Source organism: Hydra viridissima, unplaced genomic scaffold (assembly GCF_058129835.1).
Source record: "Hydra viridissima isolate aposymbiotic clone 2 unplaced genomic scaffold, HvirCarnegie_v1 scaffold_3, whole genome shotgun sequence".
Lineage (NCBI taxonomy): Eukaryota > Metazoa > Cnidaria > Hydrozoa > Anthoathecata > Hydridae > Hydra > Hydra viridissima.
Window position 1 is genome coordinate 15,255,584 of NW_028324302.1, and position 18,351 is coordinate 15,273,934.

The following is an 18,351-nucleotide window of genomic DNA, read 5'->3' on the forward strand; positions in this document are numbered from 1 at the left end:
GTTGTAAACAATAGTAAACATTTCAAAAGTTAAAAATCAACGCTTTATAAATTAGAATTATAGTGTGATCACCCGTTGTGTGCACCCATTGATTGTTACACATAACTTTTAAAGTTATACATCGTGCTTTGTTTCTTTATTATTTCTGGGCTTCATAGAAAGTTCAAACTTTTTGAAAGAATTATGTGAAAATCCTTCTTTTCCTTTATTAAATGAATTTGGTCCTGCAGATGTAATAGTATCTCTAAGATGAAACATAAAAGCAATTATGAATGACATTCTAATAGTCATTTATTAATTTTTAACACAAATAGTATTACTACTAGTAGTAGTAATACTATTTGTAGTAGCAAAAGAGAGACAGCACCCCTAATAGTATTATTAGAAGCAATACCTGCCCATGTTTCTCATTTTCATGCGACATTCTAAGGGCATTTCTTCTTCCTCAGACTAAAAAAACTTACATTATTATTTACTTATAATATAAATTAAATTTAAATGTAATTAAATAAAATCAGGAAATGTAAACAAATATTACAACAAACTTTAACTAACAAGTTGTAACAATTAAGAATTATCTGAATAAGTAACTTATTTAGGTGGAAATACTACTATTATCTTTAAAACATACATCTGATTCATTGTTAAAAACAGCAGCAGCTTTTCCTTTAAAGTCATGGATTAAATTTTCATTATTTGCTTTTGGCTAAAAAATGAGCAAACTAAAAATATCTTAAAATGTCATCTAATTAAATGATCATAACACCAAAAGAAACTTACATTATTATTTACTTATAATATAAATTAAATTTAAATGTAATTAAATAAAATCAGGAAATGTAAACAAATATTACAACAAACTTTAACTAACAAGTTGTAACAATTAAGAATTATCTGAATAAGTAACTTATTTAGGTGGAAATACTACTATTATCTTTAAAACATACATCTGATTCATTGTTAAAAACAGCAGCAGCTTTTCCTTTAAAGTCATGGATTAAATTTTCATTATTTGCTTTTGGCTAAAAAATGAGCAAACTAAAAATATCTTAAAATGTCATCTAATTAAATGATCATAACACCAAAAGTACACACACACACACACACACACACACACACACACACACACACACACACACACACACACACACACACACACACACACACACACACACACACACACACACACACACACACACACACACACACACACACACACACACACACACACACACACACACACACACACACACACACACACACACACACACACACACACACACACACACACACACACACACACACACACACACACACACACACACACACACACACACACACACACACACACACACACACACACACACACACACACACACACACACACACACACACACACACACACACACACACACACACACACACACACACACACACACACACACACACACACACACACACACACACACACACACACACACACACACACACACACACACACACACACACACACACACACACACACACACACACACACACACACACACACACACACACACACACACACACACACACACACACACACACACACACACACACACACACACACACACACACACACACACACACACACACACACACACACACACACACACACACACACACACACACACACACACACACACACACACACACACACACACACACACACACACACACACACACACACACACACACACACACACACACACACACACACACACACACACACACACACACACACACACACACACACACACACACACACACACACACACACACACACACACACACACACACACACACACACACACACACACACACACACACACACACACACACACACACACACACACACACACACACACACACACACACACACACACACACACACACACACACACACACACACACACACACACACACACACACACACACACACACACACACACACACACACACACACACACACACACACACACACACACACACACACACACACACACACACACACACACACACACACACACACACACACACACACACACACACACACACACACACACACACACACACACACACACACACACACACACACACACACACACACACACACACACACACACACACACACACACACACACACACACACACACACACACACACACACACACACACACACACACACACACACACACACACACACACACACACACACACACACACACACACACACACACACACACACACACACACACACACACACACACACACACACACACACACACACACACACACACACACACACACACACACACACACACACACACACACACACACACACACACACACACACACACACACACACACACACACACACACACACACAATACATATTGGTGAAACGGATACAAAAACATACATGAACATCTTTAACCAAGAAAAATAATTACAAAAAAACTTTAATTTTAAAGATTACCACAATAAGTTTTTTTGTTGCCACAGACTCAGTATGTAAATCAGACTTCTTTTTTCCAATGTTAATGAAAACTGATTTTTTATCCTCTATTCTTTCCCCACTTCTTTTACTACCAACTTTCAAAGAGACAGAGAACTTGCCACTTGGTTCACACTTCTCATCCTCTATATTTGAACCAGAGAGAATTTAAAAGTTGAAATTCTAAATTCTTGCAAAAAATCCAGAGGGAATTCTTTTTTTTTAAATGATAGCTTTTAATGACCAGTTTAAACAAACAGTAAGAAATACAATTAGTGAGAAATACTGAAGAACTCTTTCTTCATTCAGATTTATAAAACATTTTCCTAGAAGGAAAAAAACAGCTAATTTACAAACTAAAAAACTAAAAAAATATATGCCAATAATTTCCTAAAGACCATTTTAATTTACACTTATATTCTTTATACCTATATTTACTTTAACTCATAATTTTCAACTTCTTGAGCACAATTTAAAATAATATTAAGTATCTCAAGAGTTAAGGTAGTTGAACTTATGAGAAACATAACTCTTCAAAAAGATTTTGGTTCATTTTTTATAAATTTCAAAGTTCATCATCAAAATTAGATTTGATTGTTTTTTGATAAACAAAGCTAACTAGACTTTTAATTTTTTTTGAAAAAACTAAAAAAAAAAAACAACCAAAAAACAACAACAACAAAAAAGGCTATTTATAGGAAAGTAACCTATCTGGTGAATGAGCCTATTAAAATGAATTGATTTAAACATTTCCCTAATTTGAGCCTGGCAAACCACTATAATTTTTAAGTTATTAATTTCTTTTTTATCTAGGAAACTAAATTATTGAAAAAAAAAGTGTAATAAAGTAAACTAATATGATTACAAAACCTTCAGAGTGAACATTCTCAGTTGCGCATTTTTGCTTCTCTGATGATGACATCATTTAACTTTTCTTCCTCTTCTTTTTTTTTTTTTTTAATTTTATTCTTACATTCTAATGCTGCTAATTAAAGTAATGGAACAAAAATGCAAAAGAATAATAGAATAAATCAGCAATAAGGTAAAAACCGTTTAACAAAACCATCAAGTGAGATCACCAATAAGAAATGAGAAAATGTTCTATAAAAATCTACATAGTGCTAATATTAAATATCCCTACATAACTTCACAGTATTTTCTAAATATTTCAACTAAAAAAAAACTAAGCATCAATTAAGTTATAACCTTTTAACTACAGGTTTTGTGATTTAGAAAAAAAAGATGAGAACTAGCATGTCTTTAATGTATAAAAATTCCTTCTAACAATCATTGATCAAAATCTCTTTTCCATGTAGGAGATGATAAAATGCTAAACTCTTGTTTGGAGGCAAAAGTTTCTATCTCATTCTGTCGTGAAAAACCAATAGGATATTGTTCTTTAGATGAACCAGATTGTGATGCCTTTCCACTAACAGCAGTATCAGAACTATCACCTGACTTTATAGTTCCTTTAGGTAAGGTATTGTTAATGGACTGATAAACTGCCATTGCCTGAAAATTAAGCAAGAGTACATAAAACTAAGTTTGAAAAAATCTTTTTTTTAAATTGATCAAAGATTGGAATATAGAAGCTAAATTTATATCCAACCTGTGCAACCATTGATGAAACATCATTTGTATTAGCTGGTAAAATAACTGAATTGCTAGTCTTTGCCAAGTTACCAAAAGCTTGAATATACTATAAAAAACAAACCATAAACATCTTTATTATGATCATCAATATCATCACCATCTTTACCATTATAATCACCACCACTATTTTCATTATAATTAGTAGTAATATCAAGCTAACCTGCTCAGCAACTGATAGAGCTGCAGCTTGATTACCAGACTAATAAAAACAAAATATAAAAATAACTGAAAGTCAAGAGAGAGAAAAGAATAATTAATTAGTCAAAAATTTTATTAAATAAAACTTCTGATACAACTTATAAAGAAAGCAACTTAATTTACATTTTTACTAACTTTGAAAAATTTTATTTAACCTTTTCTTTTAATTTTTAAAAGAATTTCTTGTGCTGAAAACACTGATACAAAGAAAAACTTGATTACAATTCTCTTCTCAACAATTATTGCACTTTAATCAACTTTTAAACATTTGCTATCTTAAATTATTTTACCTAAGCCTATCCTGTCTAAAAAGACATTTTAAACTGGGTTTAGAGCATTTTAACCAATTGGAACTTTGTTTTGAAAAAGGTGAGAAAAAGATGAGTTACAAAGAGGTTAACATTGAAGTTAAAAGTTACTCAAGATTGTAAACATTTCTATTTGATTTTATTTTTTTTAAAAAAATAATTCTTATATCTTTAAATATCCAGACCTTTTCTTAATTCTTCATGCAAATAATATTAATATTATTTGCATGAAGTACTTTCTTTTAAGATTTTAATCTAAACTACATTGTTAGGTTTAGTTCAGTGTTTATGATCCTAATATTGCACAACTATACAAGAAAATCACTAAATGTGGCAACTAAACATTAACACCATAGCAATTTACAAAAAATAAATTTATACAAATTCACTCTGAAGGCATTTACTTCTATGTATACATCTTTGCACCCAAGTTACACAAACAAAATATTCTTTCACAATTAAAGTGTTTACAATGAAGGTGTATGGATATAGGCAGTAATCACAAATATATATAAAAAAATTGTAATTCACACTTTTATAAGAAAATTACCGATTGATTTAATGCATTTGATATAAGGTTTATTGCTTCTGAACGTGCTTTGGCCTTAGCCAGAATAGCATTTGCTTCACCAGTTGCTCGATTAATTTGTGATTCTCGTTGTCCTATAATATGATTTTATAAAGCTGAAATTCAACCACAAAACAATATATTTTTTTTAACTTAGTGGCATAATTTATAAGCTAAAATGTAATAGTTGAAAACCTTCTGATTCAAGAACAGTAGCACGCTTTCTTCGTTCAGCTTCTACTTGCATTTGCATTGATTCTTTCACTTTCTCAGGTAATTGAATGTCCCCTGTTTTAATAAATGCAAAATACTTTAACCTATATTTCTTGTTTTTAAATTAATATTAATAGCAATACAATGACCAATCTTCTTACCAAAAAATTTTTTACATCAAAAAACAGTTGTAAAGAACAATAGATGGAATTAAAAGTAATTGTACAAGAAAAAAAAATTTATATATTAGTATATGCAAAATACGCTAACCTATCTTTTTTTTTTTTTAAATTAACATTAATGTACACTATGCATTAATATAAATAGCAATACACAATGACAAATCTTTATATCAAAAAACAGTTGTAAAAAACAAAAAATGGAATTAAAAGTAATTGTAAAAGGAAAAAACTTACGTATTTCGTATCTCAGACATCTGATTCCCCAAACTTTTGCAGCACTATTTATTGCCTCTAATATAAAAATTATGTTAACTGTTAAAGTTATCAAATTAATAATATAAAAATTATATTAAAACAAAAAGTTTTAGATTCTTTAATACTTTCTTAGTATACTTTTTAACTTTTTAGTTATTTTTTCACTAAAACAAAAATTAAAACAAAACAAAGCAAAAACAAAAAAACAAAACAAAAAACAAAACTAAAAAACAAAACAAAAAAAAAAAACACTCATACCAACAATCAACAAGTTCAAGGTATCTCTTTCTTTAAATACTTCATCCAGGGCCATTTTACCTAAAGGAATATTAAACATATTTATGTTTGGTTGTTTTTATCATTATGACTATTATCACAGGTGATAGACCTTAATTATTCTATTGGCATTAAAATCAGGAAAAAATCTCTTTGAAGCCTTCAAAAGCACTTTTAGATACCTAATGTGCAAATTGACCTAAATAATTTGCTTTAGAAGAGCTAATTTTAGAAGATATTTTAATTTAAATTATGTAGCAATAAAAATTTTGATAATCATTTCATTTGCAAAAAATTTCAATAGATTTTTAAAAACAAATACATTTAATGTCTATCTTATTAGTACTTACATAATTTTTTTTACAAAAAAAACATATTTGGTAATAACATGTTTCTACATGATCTCATCTGTACTTAGAACAATAGACCGTTTGACATGTCTAGAAAAACATTTTGGTTATCTTACTGCAGTTTTATTGATTGCTGAAACATTCTATAAGCACTAAATCAGTCAGGTATATCGTTCAAATTAACCATAATTAGAAGTAAAGATGAAATTGCTGGTAGAGCTGCTATTACAAATTTACCAGTCATTAGTGAGAAAAAGAAATTTGTTTAAATGTGTATGAAGTTGTTAGAAAAAAGCAAGAAACTCAGACTTTTAAAATAATTTTGAGATGCATAAACCAAGGCAGATGTAAAGGAAAACTTTAACCAAAAAGCTTTCATCAAATGTGAAAATGAACATTTGCATCCTCATTCTCCATCAGTCTGAAATAATACAAGTAAAATACAAGATTTGTCAAAAAGTTTAATAACTATATATTTTTGTGAATAGAGCATGATTTTCTACAAGATGATATTAGTAAGGGAATAAAAGGATGTTAATGTGATTAACTTGGAAGAGATGGTGTGTTGTCAGTCATGGTTTTTAGATCCCACATTCAAACAGAACTAAGCCAATCCACCTATATATGCTTGATTATCAAATAAGTCAAAAGCTATACACATAGAACTGTTTGAAGGTGAAAGAGCTCTCACTTAGTTCTACAAGGATCAAATTAACAAATTAAAAAAAATTTACATACCAAGTTCAGACCTCATTGTGGTTTGAGCAAGTTGAGTGATTGCATATTGTGGATCTTCTACACCATATGAAGTCTGAAAAAAGAAATTCAACTGATAGATTTTGCCAGTAAATAATTTTTACAAACAAAAACCATTAAAATAACCAATTAATTATCATAATTGTTGCAAACATTATAATATAATAATAGAAGGCACTTATTGTGGTTTATTGAATAGTGAAAACCCAGCAACAAATTTTTAACACTTCTATATCTATAACTATTTCCAACAGAGAAATGTAACAAGAAATGCTAAAAATATGCTTATTATATGATGAAAAGTGTATAACATTAAATATTTTTTACCTGGTATGGGTCAACAACACGAAAATATAAAACACCATCAAGATGCAGTGTTACATTATCTAAATATTAGAAAATACCATTTACAACCTTGAACTACAAAATAAGGCCAGTTAAATATTCCTGTTTTTGAAATGTTTCATAAGAACCTTTTTTAAACATAAAACTAGCTGAAACTTCTAAACTGTTGGAATATTTGTATTTAATTATATTCCCACACAAAATTTAGTATTTTTAGAAAAAGAACTCATATTTTTTAAAGAATACTAATTCTTAATTTGTTGGGCTACTATAAGATGTAGCAGAATACTGATGTCTTATCTTGCACAGTAAAACTGAAGAACTTTCTTAAAAAAAAAAGAAAAAAAAAAGTATATTACCAATCATTGAGAAGGTTAAAAAAACAATATGTTTTTCTTGAATTTAAAAACTCTTGGATAATATAAGGCATGTCTAGTTTAAATGTAAGCCCATTAATGCCACTAAAAGTTTCAATTAGTGTCTTTTTTAAGTGGTTCATTTCTTCAGTTGATAGTACAATCAACAATAAAACTTTTTATCATAGAAGGTTTTGATTGTCAGTGGGACACAGCTTTTTAATATAATCATTTCTTAAAGTTAATCTCAAAGTTTTAAGACTGTCAAAAGTTGACTGGTGAACCAGACCACACTGAGTTCCCCCAAGAGTTTTTCAAGACTGTCAAAATGTCCATTAATTAACATCAAACAATTTAGCAGCCATTCTGACGTAGTATTATTATTATTAGTATTATTATGTGTTATTATTTTATTTTATTTTTTTTTTTGCATCTCAATGAAATTTTCATCAGCTTTTGTGTTCATTAGGCTCTTACTTTTTTAATCAGATTTTAATAATTTGTAAGCTGCGTGCTTTGGCGCTCCAGAAATTCTGATAAATTTATATTTCTACTCCTTTACCTTACTTGAAGTCTTTTAATTGTGTAATTGAACCTGATATGAGGCCTACATTTTTGCAATTTAAAAAAAAAAAAGCAAAATGTAATCAAAATGTATTTGTAAAGGTTACTAAAAACACTTATAAAAAAAGATATGTTGAATCCATCAAAAGTTGCATATATTCTATATATTCATATAACTTTTAAAAAGTGAAATACAAAAAAGACTTACTTGGGTTGTTTTAGGACAAGTTTTTTATTATTAGTTTTATAATAGCAATAAGATAAAGCTAAATAATCAAAGTTAAATGTTGGTTTCTTTTAAGTGCAATTATGCACTGAGCACCTATTTACCTTTGGTGATAGCAGATTGCTGAGGGACTTCACTTGCTATTTCTTTTAATGATTGTACATATTTGATTTCATCTATGAATGGTATAAGTAGGTTTAAACCCTAAATATCAATGGCAGTTAAAAGTCAAGATCTATATATAAAAATCAAGATATATATATATATATATATATATATATATATATATATATATATATATATATATATATATATATATATATATATACACACACACACACACACACACACACACACATAAACATTGACAAATTTTCTAGATAATGCAGCTTTTTTTAAAGATGACCAAATTAAACAAATACATACTGGTAACAATGTTTCTTTATATTTCCCAAACCTTTCAACAATCCATGCTTCTTGTTGTGGAACAAACTTTATTCCCTAAAAACAATAATTCAATTGTATACCAACTAACATTTACTGGACAGTAAATAGTACCTAGATATATCTAACAACTTTAATCTAAAAAAACCTGGAAAAAAAAAGGCAAAATTTAAGGTTTTGACAGTAAAATGTGCATGTTGTGCATTCAATAATTTTACATAACACAGCCAAAGTTCACTAAAAACACTTATGTATAAATCAAAAGAAAATTTATATAATAATTCAAAAACTAAATAGAAAGAGAAAGAAAAAAATCAGTTTTAATATAATAATAAATTGGTGGCTATGAGAATCTTGACCTTCAAGACAAAATTTACACCTACTTCCTTGATGTAGTTTGGATAAAGTTATGCAACAAAAAAATACAAATCAAAGTATAATGCAAAGAAAATAACCAGTGTAAAAAAATGGTACTTTTAGAATTGGCAAAATAATATACCTAAGCATGCCAATAGAGTTTAAAAATAAACATGCAGCATTTGTACAATAGAACTATACTTCCAAACTTTTCATTGTAACTTTAGGATTCATCATCTAGATTCCTGAAAAATTTATGATGTGGAAGGAAAATGATTTCCACCAGGATATTTCTAAACTAGAATGGGGTCCTTTAAGAGAAAATTGTCTTTTTTTATATACTGTAGTGCAAGTTACACCGAGTTTTAATCTATTGATTGATACACATAGTTTGAATAACATGGCACTGTATCAAAAGAAGTTATTTAAATTTTACCATTTTCCCAGATTTAATCTCACTTTATATGAAGATAAAAATTTAATTTTATGATTTAATACAACTTGGAAAGGTCACAAACTCGCACAATGTTAATGATTTTAATTCCATGGTTAGGATTAAGACTATCATTAAGGTTGTGCAAGTCAAAGGTGAATTATTACATTAAATATTATGATATTTAAAGGCACTGTTTTATTACTATATACTGTTTTATAATGGGGCTAGGGTTAAACAAATTCAATTACTTGGGTTTATTGAGAGTAACACATTCTAATTCTTAGTACAAATAGTGAAATAGCAATAATATTGCATATATTTTTTAACATAATTTAATATTGTTCATAGTTCCTTTACATTTAAACAGTAATTATATTTCTTAAGTTTATGACTTACTGTATTAACTGGAAGAGGTCTTTTTCCCATACCAACTCCACGTGAATAAAAAACAACTTTTTGGAGTTCATTTGGTTTCTAACAAAAGATGAGAAATTGTTGTGGCAATACAAAGCTTAAAGTTGTCTTTCCATTTACACATATATACACACTTGCATAAGGAGGATGTTAAACGATGGCTTGAAAAAATGACAGTTTACAAAACTTTAATATTTCTATATAAATATATGAACATTTTATGGTTATTATGCTTTTATATTTGATAATATCCTATCAATAATAGTAGGATTAACACTTACATTAGCTAAAACTCTGTAAAATAAACAAGACATTCAAGAACAAGGAACACGAAATTCGGTGTTAAATTTATAATTTTAACAAAGTTATATGTGAGAAGTATCAACCAGGCTTTTATTAATTGTTACAAACTCCCACAAATTGTACCAGCTACCAGATAGCAAACATGTGTTGTTGTTTTTTCTAACTTAGATTTTTGTTCACACTAGCGAAAACGAGTTTTGTCTCGATGATCTAAACATATCTGTTAAAAGCAGGATATTTCCACTCATGGAATTATATTTTTTAACTTTTAAACAATACTGAGACGGCAGAAGTTTTGATTTGTCAATACATAAAATATGTTGCTCTCCATAAAAAGCATCAGCCACCTGTTGTAAAGCATTATACGCACTTGATTAAGTGACAAAAAATGTGAAGATATGATACCGATTTTTTCCGTTAACACAGGCCTATCTTTATCACGGTGCCTCCTATAACAAAAACCTCCGGTCTAGATTATAAAAAACTAAAAGAAAAATCCTTCTCCACCCATACTCACACCCTCACCCCTCTTCCTGTTTGTATTGATACTTCTATACCTTCTTCTTTACATTCACATCTCTTTGCACATTTTATTACGTATTAAATATGCAAAAATATGAGAGCCTGTCTTTACTCTTTAACAGAATATTTATAAACATAAGCAAAATATTTAAAAGTTAAATTGTGGTTAACTAAAAATTTTAGCCTTTTTAGCTCAAAATAACGGCAATATTAAGTTATCTGACTTTTCTCCCATACATTAGTTAATGAAAGTTTGTCCTCACCTCTAAGATGAATTCTTACCAGACTTCTTCCTCCCATTGTTTAAATGTATGTTCATGTGCCCCCCCCCCCACTACCACCACTGCTATTACATATTTCCCTCACTCATCTAGATTTTAATGCAAATAACGTTACCTTTCACATTGAACTTATTACTTTTATGTTTTAGCTAAATATTAGGAAAAAGAAAGCACTTCTTTAAATCTACTCAAAATATCTTTACTCCCCCTCCCCCACCATTTGTTAAAGAAAATTTGTCCTCCTCCAAAGGTATAATTTTTGATTAGATTACTTCCCCATTTGTTTAGGAAATTAGAGGATAACATGTATGCACATTTACTAAAAGTTATAAATTGTAACTTATCATTAAATTAGTGTATTGAAAACGAACCAAAAAGTAACATAACAGCAGACCAAAGTGGTCAAAATCAAAGTGGTCAGCAACCAAAGTCTCTTACAAAACCAAAAGCCGTATAGAACCAAAAGCCGTTTATCTATTTGAACTCAAACTCTATAATTAACTTGTGGGAAGGTGAAGAACATTAAGAACTTTAAATTAAATTTAAATTAAATTTGAATACAATTAAATTAAAGATTGACCAAGGAGATTAAAACAAAAACACCTTTTTAAAAAAAATTTCATTTCTTACTATCAGACAAAAAAAAAAAACCCGTAAGAAGCACAATCACACCTAAATACATTTAAACTTTTATTGAAAGAATAAGTAAATTGCTTAGTCCCAACACACTTCATGTCTTTTTATTTGACTTTTACACTTTATGGAATATGATATTATAGAGTTTAAAAGGAGTACAATCAAAAATACATTTTCTCACTAATTGATGCAGTTTAGTTGCGCTCAATTAGTGACAAAATGTCAACAAAAGAAGAAATTTCGAAAAGAAAAAAAAATTTGCACAAATATTTTGAAAATCCGCAGGCTTCTATTGAAGAATAATTGAAAGTAACAAGAAAGTATATTTGGTGATGTTCTAAGACGATATAAAGAAACTCTATTAATCAAAAGAAAGCCTAGTACTGGACGAAAGAGTGGTTTTCTTAATAAAAAATTAGTGAAAAAAATTTAGGCCGAAATTGAAATAAATCCGTAACTGTCACATTATGATCGAGCAAAAATATTCAAAATCAGTATGATTTTGAACATTTATGCTCGATTATAATTTGACAGTCCCGGATTTTTTGCAAGTGTAAGAATAAAAAGTGGCTTTAAAGCATATCGTGCCATTATGTATCGTAACCGGTCAGAAAACAAAGTGTTCAAGTGAAAAAACGTACAATATTATTATATGATAATATTCTTACAAAACATGGCAGCTGAAAAAATGATTCGAAATAACTACGTAAAATGTGATTCGAATCCATTGTCCGATCAAAGATTTTACTTGGCAATTAATCGTAGAAGGGTTGCGCCAAAGTACAAGTACGTTTTAGTAGATAAATTTAGTAAGAAGTTGATGATATGGCGATTTATTTGTAGTTGCGAACAAAAGAGTAAAGTCTTCGTAGCAAAGTCAACAATGGACAGTAAATTATATATTGGAGAGTGTCTTAAGAAGCGTTTGCTGCCTTTAGTTAAACAACATAGAGGTCCCATTATATTTTGGCCATATTTAGCTAGTTCACATTACTCTACAAGGACAATGGAGTGGTATAATAAAAATGACGTTGTATTCGTTCCCAAACATACGAACCCAATAAAATGGTCCACAATTTCGTCCAATAGAGAAGTACTGGGCCATAATGAAAAGATGTTTAAAGAAGAAGGGTAAAATTGTTCATAATCACATAGAAATGCGTGATAATTGGAAAAGAGTATGAAGACAAGTTAGATTACACTCGAAAGAATTTCCGCATTTATAATAAACATAACTTTTATTAATTACTTTTTAAAGTAAAAACTAGGCTGACTACATTTTGATTTTGAAAATAAAATCAATCGTGAAGATAGCGAATATTAGCGATTTGTGTATTTTTTAACTATTAACTTCAGATTAGAGCACTTAAAGATAATTTTAAGACCTAGCGTGTATCAATTCTCTTTTTATTAGAATTTAAAAATATCAGTTTCTCAATGTCAATCAGCCAGAAATATTGTTGTCAGTCTTGTCAATCACTCAAGAAAAAAACTTAGATTGACACTGACGGTTACACCAATATTCTTTAAAAACACAATTTCATTTTTTAAATATTCAAACCTGAGTAAAACAAAGAAGTATTTTTGTAAAACAAAATGGTGACAGATTGCATACTTTGATTACAATTTTTCCACATTATCTTTTTTTCACTTCGAATCTCCAACAGTATAACAAAATCATCCACACCACTCTTCATTGTTACTGTATTCTGAAACTTAGATTGCTCACTTCACAAATAACATGTATGTTAAGTTATTACGTTCCTCCTATGCTAAATCTTTAACAGAATTGTTTTTATCCTCCAAAAGATACTCAAATTCTAGAAACTAAACGTTTAATCTTATTGAAGAGATTACATTTTACTTCAGTTTCAGGAAATCCTACCTGTTGTGAATATATCAACTTTTTTGCATTCTTTAAACTTAGTTAAAGTTGGAGGAATAAGATGATGATTTTGTGTAAAAATGTTTTTTAATTAGCTTATGTTCTGTCACTACTAGGACTTGCGGATTCTGGCTCATTGATACTTTTCCATACTTAAGGAATTCAAGATGACGTCGTGTTTTTAATTTTCTGCAATCATGAATTGTGTATTCTGTCACATTGTGATTTATAAAAATACCGCATTAGTATTTTTATAATATAGTGATTTGCTATAGTTAATGAATTCAAGATGGCGTCGTGTTTTTAATTTTTTAATTTTTAATTTCTGCAATCATTTTTGTTGACTTACCTTTTTTTTTGTGTCCTCGTGTTCTAGACCAAAGAGTTGATCATAGTCTATAAATGTAAAGCACGGTTTTAGTTTGTAGTGTCCAATGGCTAAGGTGTGAATTCCATCTTCCAAAATGACTCTTTTGTCATCGTTAGCGCTGAGTGCGACTTTGTTGATCTCTTCGGTGTAAATGTTATGCTGATGAGATCGGATAACGTTCATAGCTGCAAGCTTTTCATTTCCACTGAATAAGCAGTCTTTATAATCTTGATGAGTGATGCGTTTATCAACGACTTTCTTTTTAACCCCTTTGCATCTTTTCTCTTCTTTTTCATAGGTTTTGTAAGAGTAGAGCTTAGGACGAAGTCCTACAAACTCTTTAATTAGTTTTCCACCAGCCTCGTCTTTGAACATGCCGATAATCTTATTATTTAACCCTACTTTAAACCCAACGTTTTCAATAGCAGGATGGTCTTTAGAAAAGTTGCTCGTGTCAAATTTGGTTTCAAGATCGTCAGAAATGTCTTGATAAAAATCATCCGTTTCGATTTCATAGATGAGCGAGTCAGTATCGGTCATGAGTAGTTTCGCGCGATCTCCGTATTTAGGTTTGATATAGTTGTAATTGAAATCAAACATCAAAGTTTTGCTTATGTCTAGAACGCTTAGTCCTAAGTAAACAGGCTTGTTGTAAAAGAGTTTTGTTCTTTTCATATGAACTGCAGTAAGGTTTTCATCAAAAATGGTATTTCTATCATAATTAGGTTTTCTTGACAATTTCAAGACTTCTTTTCTTGTGGTGATGAGTTTAATATCAACATGCTTTCGAATATTCTCCATGGTTTTTCCAAAGACAGAGTTATTCATGAGTTTAAAAAATTCTTTTTCAAACTCGTTTTTAGCTTTTGCTCTTAATCCAGTGTTGAGATCGATGTATTGTTTCATGAAGGGTTCTTCTTCAAAGGTGACACCTCGATGAATTTTAGTAGTGACCAATCCAAGTCGTTCATAGAGCTTTAGGTTTTCATGATGAATGACGTATTTTTCTTTGTTGTTTAAATTGGGAACATAGCCCATCCATATAAATTATTTGCGTCTAAATACTGAATGAATTTCGATGGTTGTGAAGGATCATAATCACTCATGTATTTGTTATTAGCAGTTCCATGTCGTTTGCTGATCATGCAAATCCCACCGCGTATCCCTTTTTCTATCATATTAAGCATATCAATATCAGACAGAAGATCTAACCGAATTCCAGTGAGTTTCAACATACCATCCCAACCCAAACCAGGTGAGGTATAATACCAAGCAGGATCAAGCTTGTAATAGGTACGGCACACGTCTCTGAAATTTTCAAAGATATCAGCAAGTATCAGAACGTCTGACTTGTTGTACAGTTCTTGATAATCTTTAAACGTTTTACATCCAAATACATCCCAAACGTTTTGCGCATGCGCATAGTCTTCACAGCTTATTTCCTCATCATTTAGTTTGGAATAGAATGCTTCAATAGGAGGTAATTGCGTTTCGGAGAACTTTTCAATCGAGTTCACCCAGTCATAAGGGTAAACTCCTTTTTTTCTTAATAAATCAAACTTTTCTCCAGAGTAATATTGAGCAACGTTTTTGCATTGATCGTTGTTTAGATTTTTAGCTAGATCTTCTAACTTGAAACTCATGAACCTGTAGCTGTCAATAAACCTTAATTCTTTCCATACTTCACGAAGTTTACCCTTCTTATCAGTAAATTCTCTCACTTTGATGCTTTTTGTGAAGCTGATATATTTTTCTTCATTGTTGGGTATGCATTTTAATTTCCCACCTAATTTCTTGATGAACAAATGACTGTCATAACCGGACAAATTATGTAAAATAATAGGAATGAATTTTGGAAGTTTATAATTCAAGTTGCATTTGTTATGAGCAGCTCCTCGATACTTTCCAGTTAAATGACAGTGATCCCACACTTTGTCACTGTTAAGATCATCTTCGCAAATATGACACAGGGTTGCAGTCTTAAAATTCTTTTCATCCTCATCCGTTACCACTTTCTTTTTTACTATATCAATCTTGTCAAGAATCTTTATAAGGTCAGCTTCAAGCATGGTTATAAACTTTTGAGCTACGTCATCCTCTTCGCTTTCAGCTGTGTACATGACTGGTTCTCCTTTGTAAAGGCTGTCGTCAAAGCATTTGATATAATAGCAGAAGGAGCTTGGTACGTGTTTTTGGTATTGTTTGGTGTACGACTCTTTAGAATTCGGTGTGCAAGTGTTAAGAGGTTGGATGAAACTTTCAAAGTCAGCATAGACAACGTATGGAACTTTCATACTCCTTTGATAGTTTTTAAACCGAACCGTCGTCCCTTCTTTAGGAAGTTCGATTCTTACTGCATCGTTATCATAACAATAAGGTTGATGCTGTTGAAGCTTTTCTTCCTGGTCATAGCCTTGCAAGCAATTTCTGCAATAATGTTGTTTTCTTTTACCTTTTGATGTTTGCGTAGACAATAACCGACTCAAACTTTTAATGAGACAGTAATGGTCAGTGTCGTCGTTTGAAATAAACAACAAATCAACACAGTGCTTTCGATCTGTAAAATCAGATACTCGCAAAGGGTAAAGTTTTTCATTTTCATACCCAAAGACGTTCACGCTAATGTCAGGATTATTTTTCTCAAACTTATCGATTTTATTAAGCTTAACAGGAAACTCTATTCCATCCCAATTCAGCTCTTCTGATTTTAGAACCAAGTCTTCATCGATTCTTTCGTTGTTTTTATTTTTTAAATTCAACGCTCGAGCGACTGACCATTTAAAGCATTGATCATCCTTGTTTTCCATGTTGATGATCGCCTTTTTGTCTTTCAGCTCTTTAGACAGTTCAATATAGGAAGAACCGCTGATAGGTTCGTAATCAGTAAAGTTAATGTCCATCCTTATAATCTTAGACAGGATACTATTAGATCCTAAAGCATTGTATTTAACACTATTTTCCAAGACTTTTCCTTCCATTTCACCCATGAGCTCTCTTACATCCGTAGTCGCTAGAACAATCTCTGATCTTGATGAAAAGCTCGCTTCTCGAGTCACTTCTTCACCAGTCATCATGCTTACAGATTTCATTTTACACGTTAAAATAATTCTTACTCTGGTGTTTCTTTCCCCTTCCATGGTTTGAATGGCAGACTCTCTCGCCAAATTAAAAAAGCTTGCAGCTATGAACGTTATCCGATCTCATCAGCATAACATTTACACCGAAGAGATCAACAAAGTCGCACTCAGCGCTAACGATGACAAAAGAGTCATTTTGGAAGATGGAATTCACACCTTAGCCATTGGACACTACAAACTAAAACCGTGCTTTACATTTATAGACTATGATCAACTCTTTGGTCTAGAACACGAGGACACAAAAAAAAAGGTAAGTCAACAAAAATGATTGCAGAAATTAAAAATTAAAAAATTAAAAACACGACGCCATCTTGAATTCATTAACTATAGCAAATCACTATATTATAAAAATACTAATGCGGTATTTTTATAAATCACAATGTGACAGAATACACAATTCATGATTGCAGAAAATTAAAAACACGACGTCATCTTGAATTCCTTAAGTATGGAAAAGTATCAATGAGCCAGAATCCGCAAGTCCTAGTAGTTCTGTCTGTTAGCTTCAAATTACAAAGAGCATGAAATGATAAAACTGGACCATGTAAGACCTGGGTGCAGTTGAGGGATTAGATACACGCATTATATGTACGTTGTTTAAGTTCAGTCTAAGAGCTTAAAGTATTAATTGGCCTTCCTTCATTTTCTGCTGACCCTGCTTGATGAGCTGGTAACCCTGCTGTATCAACTTTCAACCTTCTTTTATCTTCTGCTCAAGATCATACAGACACTGAGCATGAGATAAGGAGATAGGAGGAGGGACAACTTAATTTAAAGGAG

General features: G+C 30.8%; 2 protein-coding genes across 5 annotated transcripts; both read right to left on the bottom strand.

The window, feature by feature from the left end:
* Window positions 1–5: 5 nt before the first annotated feature.
* On the bottom strand, window positions 6–3,564 carry LOC145202364 (uncharacterized). Of its 2 annotated transcripts, none has more exons than XM_090083411.1 (5): window positions 3,407–3,564; window positions 2,519–2,682; window positions 632–706; window positions 395–450; window positions 6–244 (listed from the first exon to the last, which is right to left on the bottom strand). In XM_090083411.1, the coding sequence occupies exons 1-5, from the start codon at window positions 3,459–3,461 to the stop codon at window positions 115–117; spliced, it is 480 nt and encodes a 159-aa protein (XP_089939537.1). In that variant the 5' UTR covers window positions 3,462–3,564; the 3' UTR covers window positions 6–114. The 2 variants fall into 2 exon arrangements, with proteins under 2 accessions (XP_089939537.1, XP_089939538.1); XM_090083412.1 differs by lacking the exon at window positions 632–706 and adding an exon at window positions 948–1,022.
* On the bottom strand, window positions 3,481–11,143 carry LOC145201180 (stomatin-like protein 2, mitochondrial). 3 transcript variants are annotated; one of them, XM_090083408.1, is made up of 14 exons: window positions 10,719–11,112; window positions 10,420–10,497; window positions 9,730–9,832; window positions 9,213–9,287; window positions 8,891–8,990; window positions 7,623–7,681; window positions 7,278–7,350; window positions 6,172–6,231; window positions 5,893–5,949; window positions 5,459–5,551; window positions 5,246–5,358; window positions 4,350–4,388; window positions 4,146–4,235; window positions 3,481–4,048 (listed from the first exon to the last, which is right to left on the bottom strand). In XM_090083408.1, exons 7-14 carry the CDS (start codon window positions 7,291–7,293, stop codon window positions 3,824–3,826), a joined length of 693 nt encoding a protein of 230 aa, XP_089939534.1. In that variant the 5' UTR covers window positions 7,294–7,350; window positions 7,623–7,681; window positions 8,891–8,990; window positions 9,213–9,287; window positions 9,730–9,832; window positions 10,420–10,497; window positions 10,719–11,112; the 3' UTR covers window positions 3,481–3,823. The 3 variants fall into 3 exon arrangements, with proteins under 3 accessions (XP_089939534.1, XP_089939533.1, XP_089939535.1); XM_090083407.1 differs by lacking the exon at window positions 9,730–9,832 and having other exon boundaries at window positions 10,719–11,143; XM_090083409.1 differs by lacking the exons at window positions 10,420–10,497; window positions 10,719–11,112 and having other exon boundaries at window positions 9,730–9,885.
* Between the last annotated feature and the right edge of the window lie 7,208 nt (window positions 11,144–18,351).

Bases quoted from the DNA above. Each gene is read 5' to 3' on its own strand.
- LOC145202364 (XM_090083411.1), bottom strand. From the start codon at position 3,461: ATGATGTCATCATCAGAGAAGCAAAAATGCGCAACTGAGAATGTTCAC. The intron at 707-2,518 runs GTAATCTTTAAA...CTCATTTTTTAG, and splicing joins CAACAAAAAAACTTATTGTG to CCAAAAGCAAATAATGAAAA. The intron at 451-631 runs GTATGTTTTAAA...AAGTTTTTTTAG, and splicing joins TTTTTAACAATGAATCAGAT to TCTGAGGAAGAAGAAATGCC.
- LOC145201180 (XM_090083407.1), bottom strand. From the start codon at position 10,751: ATGTCTTGTTTATTTTACAGAGTTTTAGCTAAT. The intron at 10,498-10,718 runs GTAAGTGTTAAT...ATCTTTTGTTAG, and splicing joins TTTACAGAGTTTTAGCTAAT to AAACCAAATGAACTCCAAAA. The intron at 4,049-4,145 runs GTTGGATATAAA...CTTAATTTTCAG, and splicing joins TTTCATCAATGGTTGCACAG to GCAATGGCAGTTTATCAGTC.